This window comes from Sinohyriopsis cumingii, chromosome 11, assembly GCF_028554795.1.
Source record: "Sinohyriopsis cumingii isolate HCF-2022 chromosome 11, ASM2855479v2, whole genome shotgun sequence".
NCBI lineage: Eukaryota > Metazoa > Mollusca > Bivalvia > Unionida > Unionidae > Sinohyriopsis > Sinohyriopsis cumingii.
This window is the reverse complement of record NC_142971.1, coordinates 89,964,578-89,974,050: the sequence shown is the minus strand read 5'-3', so window position 1 is coordinate 89,974,050 and position 9,473 is coordinate 89,964,578. Positions and strand designations below refer to the sequence as shown.

The 9,473-nt window shown below is 35.7% G+C and overlaps 1 protein-coding gene across 1 annotated transcript; it reads left to right on the top strand.

Annotated features, from left to right (window-relative positions):
* The first annotated feature begins 2,481 nt into the window (after nucleotides 1-2,481).
* LOC149788956 (uncharacterized) lies at nucleotides 2,482-8,902 on the top strand. Its single transcript, XM_089975107.1, has one exon. The coding sequence runs from the start codon at nucleotides 2,609-2,611 to the stop codon at nucleotides 3,542-3,544; it is 936 nt and encodes a 311-aa protein (XP_089831233.1). The 5' UTR covers nucleotides 2,482-2,608; the 3' UTR covers nucleotides 3,545-8,902.
* The last annotated feature ends 571 nt before the right edge of the window (nucleotides 8,903-9,473 follow it).

Here is a 9,473-nt window from a genome sequence, read left to right as displayed (position 1 = left end):
CAGCGGCTATCCTTCCTGGTGTCACACTCCCGAAGACCAAATACAATTCAAAGAGAAATACTATGAACAAGAAGGCATCTCTTTAGACCACATCGAGAAAAACGAAGGCAGGCGATCGTTTGCCAAAGTGATGTTAAATTGCTTGTGGGGTAAAATGGCACAACGACCGTGTTTACCCAAGACGGAATATTTGACAGAACCTTCCCGCTACTTCCAGATGATTCACGACAAAACCAAATACATGAAACACGTGGACGTCGTTCGAGAGAATTTGATCTTGGTCAATTACGAAGAAGATCTGGACTTTGTACAAGACGACCCTTTTGGAAATGTCATCATTGCGGCTTACGTGACAGCTCATGCTCGCTTAAAATTGTACGAAGCTTTAGAACTGTTAGGGGAACGTGTCCTGTACTTTGACACGGACAGTTGCATCTACATCGATCGACCGGGTCAGCAACACCCTAACATCGAAGAAAACCGTTTAGGAGCCTGGACAGACGAACATCCCGACGACAAGATTCTAAGTTTCGCGAGTGGAGGTCCTAAAAATTACGGCTACCAATACCGGGGCAAACAAGGAGAAGTGCACACGGAGTGCAAAGTGAAAGGACTGACTCTGAATTATCGTACCAGTCGAGTGGTCAACTTTGGGGTATTGAAAGAAGCCTTGCTATCGGGAGAGGATGGAAACTTTAAAGTGACCACTCACCAACCGAACAAGATTGTACGTTTACCCACTCACCACATCGTCAGTCGACCCCTGGAAAAAATCTATCAAATCGTGTACCAGAAGCGAGTGAGACTTCCCAATCACTTTACGTTGCCGTACGGTCACATCGATATTGGTCAGCATATAAAAAGGGACAACGTCCAAGACCAATAGTTCATTGTCACTACCAAGACCAATCGAAAAAAATGAATCCTTTCAAACAGCAAGTATAGAGCGTAAGACTCAAGTCCAACGAGAAACTCGGGTGTGATTCTATGCCTCACGATCACATGACCAATGCAATACCACATCTTAGTTGTTATGTACTAATGCCATGACAAACTACGTGCAACCAGTGAAACTTCCAGACCACAAAACTTTACCTTATGGACATGCTGATATCACCCAGTATAAAAAGGGACGACTTCCAAGAACGACACTTCATTGCGAGGACAAGAAAAAAGAGAAGGAACAAACATCATTGACCTCTTTCACCACCATACCGTCACAGCAAAGTGCGTTCAAGAAGGGAAAGGATTCAATAGACCTAAAGGAGTATTTTAGCATCCAAATGACCCAGACAGCGACCTCGAGAAAATTTAGAACGACAACTTACACCTACACGATGAAATTTAAAGACTTCGCGTCTGACGTTCCAGCCGAGGAAGTATCAGGTTTCATTACGGATCTACTTGACTCACTGTTAGAGGAATTCAAATGTCATTGCCAAGTCAAAGATGAAGGTCGTTTGAGCCTATCTATGTATCACGACAGTTTGAACTCGCCTGTATGTCTCGGATTTAGCACACCTGCAGAAATAACTTCTTCCAAACTTTTGAGGGCTATTGAAGACGTGCGGTCGGTGAGAGAAAAATTTGACATCACCGATGGAAAAGTGACTATTCATATGGCATATGTTGCACCTCCATGGGAAGAAGACGATCACTGCTCTTGATCTGCTTACCGATAAGTGTACCTAGCACGATGGACGTAACAGCAGATTTACGACTGACAGGGAATACGAGATCGGAAACATCTATGCTGGGACACAAGTGGTAGCTGACCAGATATTAAACAACGTGTGTAACGGATAGAGAGACAAACACGAACTTTCTCTTATTTGATTGTTTGTTACTTGTTTTGTTTTGACTTTTTCTTATAAACGAACATTTAATGTAAATTCGTTGCATATGAAGTGATTTTAGAAAGGAGTGAACGTTAATTTTAAACATTAGTTTACTAGAGTCAATAACTAAACAACTCGTAAATATGTTTCTTTTATGTTCAAATGTTTATGTATTTAATGGATAGTGCTTAGACCAAAGCACAGGCCAGAGAGCCCATGTATATATGTACTTGAATAAATGTTTTGAACCCATACAACAGACTTTTCTTTATCGAGTCTCTATTCTATCTGTGAGTCTTTCTTTAGAATATTTCTGTCCTCTTTTCTGTGTGTTTCAATGTGTATTTGTTTGTTTCTGTATGTCTATGTTTGTCCCTATCAACCCTTTGTCCCTACAAATACATTTCACCCTATAAAAGGTTTTGACCCTATAAACCTATGACGTTACCAATGTTTCATTCCCACTGATCCCCAGGTGACATTCCCATGTTCAATTTCCATGTTCAATTCCCCTTGTCACTAGAGTGACCCAGGGTTTTTCTCCATGTTAAATTTCCCTTGTCGCTAGAGTGGCCCAAGGGGTTTTGTAATGCTAATTCCCATTGTCGCTAGGGTGGCCCCATATACTACTTGCAGCTGATGATAATAAAGCTGATGATAATAAAGCTGAGGATGATAATATTGAGGATAAGATTTCGTTAAAATTGTTCACGGACGTTTTGTGGAAGGGCAAGAATTTAGAACATCACTTAGAGCCGCTGTTCAACATCATGTTCAAATCCAAGAAACAAAAGAATGCTTATATCGTATACGATTTTGATGCAAAAGGTAGTAGCATAGGGGAATTTTATAATGGTTTAATAACTGCCTTTCTAATTTCAAAACTTGTGAATCGTACTTTTCTAATAAATACTGACCATAAATGTTCACCAGCATCTTTTTATCGGCCAAATTTGGTAGCCTGGAACATTGCTGTGGAAAAATATAGCCATTTGAATTCGTTTACACATGACCTTAGAAGGGAACATAACTTTTGGAAAAGGTTTGAGAATTTTGATTTTGATGAAATATATACTACAGACGTCGTGAGAATACTAGCAAACACGGAATATATTGTTGAAACCAGACGCCATTTTAAATCGTTCGACAGGATTCTATTTGTGCATCTTTTATCTGATAGTGATATCATACGACTGATTATAAACGGATTGTTAAAGCCAACATATAGTGTTTTTATCGCGGCAAGAAATATTACATTACGTAGTGAAGAACATCCTCTTATTTGTTTCCACGCGGCAATTCCTGCGGAGAAGAAATACGAAGATTACCGACCGGTGTGGAATCTTCTGCACAACTATTCCCAAAACGTTAGTGGCCGATCTCCCAATTTTTTTATGAGCATAAATGATTCAGGATTGATTGAAAAGGCGAAACTAGAATTTGGATCAAATATTCTAAGTGTTGATTCGGGCATGGAAATGGGAATCCTCGAAAACCAAGGCGAATTTTGTCAAATTCTGTTCAAAGAAATCTTATTATTGGAAATTTTGAAATGTTGCCAAACTTTGATTATAACAGACACCATTATTGGTAAATATGCTGCCCACACGCGCAATCTGTCTTCTAATCTGTTTTGTTTTACTGGAGGATCTTCTATACTCAGGTGTCAAAGAGATAATGTGAAGTCAGACCTTTGTTGGAACTAGAATTTGTCTTACTTCAAACGCATATTTATTTAGTTTTTTTTCCTTCTTGTTTGCGTCAACATATTTGTTGAGTGCTGTTTTAGTAGCGTCGAGATTCACAAATTTAACACTACACTATGATGATAAATTTTGAAGCTGTCGAATTGTGGCAATTTAATTAATTTAAACGTTTACTCACTTTCTCAGGTCTATTAGTGGTAATGAGAAGAATTAAAGTTTGTCTTCAATTGAAATGAGTAGCATTTTTCCCAGGGTTTTATACATGATCAAAAATATCTGCAAGTTTCAAACTCATATATATAACACTGTATTGTACTTCTATAGATTAAAATCATTGTTTTCAAATGTGCGATAAAGTACACATTTTGTCAGCCTCATAGGAAATTTGAATACACAAATTCATAAATTCATATTCTACAAAACTATGAAAACAAAATTTAAAATTTAGGGAAAGTATTACAATAGACAGTTTGAAAAAGAGATTGTTAAACGAAAGTACACGTCAGCTTCAAGCTAGACAGTGTAAGCCAATTTAAATCCATAACCTAAACCCTGGTAAATCATCCGGTAGCCACACGGTAAAACTAGGTTCGAATTTCAGAAGGGCATTTTGTTTTTTGTTTTATTGTACTATCCTTTTGAATGTGACACATACTAGATAATAGTAACAAAGATTTTTAAGACGCATATTGTTGGCTATATCGAACCTGCTATGTCCGCCCAAACTAGCCTTTGTGTGTCCTTGGAAATTACATTTAGCTCCCATTTCCTCGTCATGATATAGCCAATAATTGTAGGCTACAGCATTTGTATGGGAAAATAAGAACGAATTTTTCGGATGGAATACTGCACGACCTTGGGAGTGCAGCATATCCATCCGACAAAACGAATTCATATTTTACCATACAAAAGAAGTAACCTTTTTGTTATATGCTCATTTTTCTTATTCTAGCTAAGGTATAATTATATAAACAAAATAGACTACAAGAAACAAAGTAACTGAATATATGCCGTATTCCAAACTAAATACACAAGCGCAGATTCATCATTACACAACACTAACATTATTAATCTAATGCACATAAGTCCGCCCAGATAAAATTGAACTTAGTCGCGTACTAGACATAACTTTTGAAAGAAAATGGCGTTTTGGTCGACTTAAAATTATTGAAATTTAGATTCATATTATGAATGCGCATTGCTACAACTTTTCCTTTTGATCTGGAATAAAGAGATTTTTATATTTTTGTCGATTCTACGAAATTTCGTGATTATGGACTGGATTCATCTGTGAAAATTCTACACGAAATACATCGGATTGAAATAGCAAGGCAGAAACGTGATGACATTTACAAGTGTGTTTCTGTTCTGTCATTGAATATTTGAAATCATAATGTGGGAAAAATATGAAGTCTTTCAATTGCAATTATTAAAAAGACGCTATGGAATTTAATGTTTATTTCATTTTGAGTGCAGTAAGGCGGATCTAATTGCACTTGGAATATACTCGTAATTACAGTACAATTTCGAAATGTGTAATCAAGCTTGAGAACCCATGACATGGCTCATGTATTTCGGATTTTCAGAACTAAGAAATAAAATTCAGGATGTAAAACTGTAAGTATATTTTTTGCCAATCTTATTACCAGCTAAAGAAGACAGTTTATGCCTTGTCACTTGCATGTTATTTGTAGGTACCCAGCAATTTTATGAAAGCTGGCATCTCACACCTAAATCCGAAACATTGTATCAAAAATGTTAACGCGGAATGTAGCAAAGCAACTGGTATGTGGCAGTCCACGAAACATCTGCTTTAGTTCATTCAGAAACATGTAATCAACCAAAATGTAAGCCACCTACTATGTGAGTACACATGATTTGTTTACAAAAAGTGCTGGCCATCTGCGTTCATTGTTTATTTACAATAGAAAGTAGTACCTTTATGAGTGCAATATGAAATTGTGCGTGAGTTCAGTATCGTAAACTACTGAACGATTCTGACAATGCAGAGGTAACGGAGAAAAAATGAGCATATAATAATTAGTTAAAGGTGCCTTTTAACGTAACAACAGCAAAACGACTTCATCTGTATTACAACGTCAATCCTTTACCCGGCATGACGTCCCTGTATCTAATAGGGATACTATATCTTCAGAAAAGTGTATATTTGACCCGATGTATTTGTCATAATATTTACGTGCATGTGCATGAATAAAATGCACGTAACTCTATTGGGATAAAATATGTATCTTTAATAATTATCGATGTTTCAGCTTTCCAACACTCACTGAAAAGAATTATACTTGTTACATTACATAATCATAAATGAATTTCATGCCCACCTAATCATAGAAGCACAGTGTTTTTTTATGTCCATTGACTGACTCTCTGTCAATGCATCTCTCTTTGTCTCTGTCTCTCTCTCTCTCTCTCTCTCTCTCTCAGCAGTATTAAAACATGGGTAATGTGTAATACTTAACACCTCATTTTGCAACGGTTTTAAGTTTATAGGCGCAGTCATGCTGTAGAAAATAAAGACTGGGATTTTTTCAGGACAATTCCTAAAGCTTTGTTCATACAATTAAGAATGTCTTAATAGCTCAGACACCATGCCATAGGTGTCGGGTTGGTTATCGGTAATGTTATACAGTTCGCACATAGAATGGAGGTTTGGGCCTGTTTTATTATGATAAGACCTCAAGTACAACGTCTTCTAGGATAAAAACACAACTGCACATAAAAGATTACAAGTTAAAGCTTAATATATCTCTTAAATGACATATATTATATATTTCGATTCTCAAGTACAAAATCTATAGATTTTTAACAGTCGCATTATGTTGTCAATGTGTCAATCTGCGCTTGGAAAAAGCACATTTATTGGGATACTAGCAATTGCTTCATTTGATTGTATCGATCAAAGTCCTAGCAATCTTTCACTTCAAAACTAAATCAAAATAGTTTGTTTTTCGATAAAGATTTTGACTACAGCAAAGCAAATAAGACTGGTCCCAGTTTTCCTAACTTGTTAAGAAAGAAACCCAAGAATACGCTCAAAACAACAAACTCAGATATACGTGGGATGAAATCATCGTAGTCGAAATTTAGCTGGCTAATAGAATATATTGCAAGTTCTACTAATGCAACTTCATTTTAATCAAAGTCATGACACATATAAGTTTTCTGAATTTAAGCTTGAGTCTAGGTTTGGTTTTATACATTTCGAGCATGCGTGACTAGGTATTTAGGTATGCAATATCTGCATCATCTTTTTGCAAAGTAGTATCCAAGAGTAATATCTAATATTTCCGGTTGAAAAGGCTTAACAATTGAATGAAAGTTTGTTGATCAGTCTCATCATATTATCCCCATATGAATCCTTTAACTACGTTTGATACGTTCCTCCAATCACACAATTTTTTCGGTTTCAACAAACAAAACGTTTCATTTCAACGCTATTATCTGAAACCGAATCACGGTTGAGCCATATAGCGTGTACTGTTTTAGAGATACAATTTATAACATTATTAATTAGTGTAAGCCTTTGTATTCAAAATTAAATGTACGATCAAGAATTGAGGTAAAGCCATTGTTTCTTTCTTTTTTTTTTGTCTTCTTGTGCGAGGTCTTTTGTGAGGGCAGAAACGATCTGAGGTGCCCAAATATCTTCAGTATGAGATAACATTTCTTCGCGACTTCTGGTCACTTTCTTAACAAGTCAAAACCTGTTTAATGCATCTTTTTACCAGAGAAATAATCAAAATAAATGTCATTATAGATTTAGTGAATAGTTTATGAATGGACAGTATCAATGAAAAATACACATAAAAGATGGAAGATGTGTATATACTCTTTGATATTTTTTTAATATACGGTTTCCATCACAACCAACACGTGAGCATAAAACTTATGTCAGAAATTAAATCAAACCACCTCATAATATTATCATACTAAGAAATTTGGAAAGGGGGCAGAATATAGCCCTTATTCAATATAGTCCTTTACAAACTGCGAAAAACGTGCAGTTTAATGTGAGGAAACTAAAGTGCAACGGACTTATGAACGGGAAGACAGATTGCCGGAGTGAAATAAAGCGACTCAAACATAGCTAGATCTACACAGTTTTTCTCTGGCAATTAGAGTAGACTAATTATATTATTTGTTTCTTTCCGACCATAAAATTAATAGCGATGTTCTATATGATACTGTGGTTATTTTAAAGACCTTAACTGATTGCAATCAAGTGCACATGACACGTGGTAAGGGAGTGATGATCTCCATTTAAATGCTCTGTCGTATTGTCACATCTATGCCATAGGGTCCGGAGCATTCCATTTCTTCTGCACGAATTCTTTGCTGTCGATTGTTGCTTGTGAAATTAGCATATTGATTCGTCATGCAGGCTTTTGCGAACCTGTTGTAATCCAATAAATATGTAAAGGTACAACCAAACTGGTATATGTGATTACAAGTGACGTGCTTGTTCATCTGGTCGGTACATTGGAACTTTATGATGCAGCTATCGCCGTACACGTAGCATTTGTAACGGTACGAGTTATCACGAGTAGTAGAAGCATCTGTTAAAAACAGGGTCAAAAGATTCGGGCAACAAATTAGAATTTAATATAGGCAACATCTGAGTTCATAGCTACAATAAAACAGTGTGGTTTGAGGTTGCGGTCTGCACTCAAACGGAAATATTGTATGACATGGCATGAAAGGTTTATCATGTGTGGTGAATCTGTCCGTTTGTAACAGAGTATCACGTGTTTGGAGAGAAATGAGTTTTTCTGCTTTCTAAATAAAAGGCCGTTGTTTGTGTTTGCTTCCTAAAAACAGGGCATAAAAGTACATGGAAGATGTGTGCATTAATAGGCGCGCTAATTAAAATGTAAAAGAATCCTGTATTAAATAAAGCTGAAAATTTATATATATACAAAACGGAAATTAACATGGAAAATCAATGGTCAAAACTTCATATGAATAGAGGCTCAAACGACAAACATTAATTAACATGAGGCCATGTTGATAAGTACGTTTTATGAAAGTGTAGCACTAGGCGACATACGTTCGCACAACGAGTGTGTTTTTTCTCTCACTATGTTGGTTTTGTTTTGGAGAGAGATGTAAAGACTTCAAGTATGTCGTTTTTTATAAAACTTTTTTCTAAAAGGAATTTCTTCAATACATCACCCTTCCAATACCCAAGAGTGTCCTTCACATGCTTAGAAATGATAATACAGTAGAAAAGTCGTTTTGTGAACACATAAAAATTTTTTTATAGTCTCTTGAGTAACACCCTTGTTTAAGCTGGATGTTAAATAAGATGGATACTGTCATTAAATAACTGGCTCTTAACTCTTGTTTCTTACGTTGTTTCACACACACGCATACATGATGCACGAGCTCAAACACACACAAACACACATACACACACAGACACAGACACACAGACACACACACACACACACACACATATATATATATATATATATATATATATATATATATATATATATATATATATATATATATATATATATATATATATATATATATATATATATATATATATATATATATATTCGTTTAAAATAGAAATAGCGACTTATAATACAATTCTTAATCAACCTCGAGTTTATCTGCGTGGTGAAAAGTTTATTACGTTAGATCTGATTAAGGAAATGCAAGTGAAAGACGATTTCCTCGTAGATATAATACCGAACAGAGTTGCGAAATATGAAGAAAGATACTCAGTAAATTTTATGTAAATTCGCCAGCAATTGCATTTAAAAAATAAGGATAGTCAAAAAAATTGTGTGAAATATAAACCACTGTACTAGCCACCATGCCGTAAAAAAAATAGCAAAAGGGAGTATCTGACGACCACGTTGAATGACGTTGGATATCTGAATTTGATTTAGCAGAA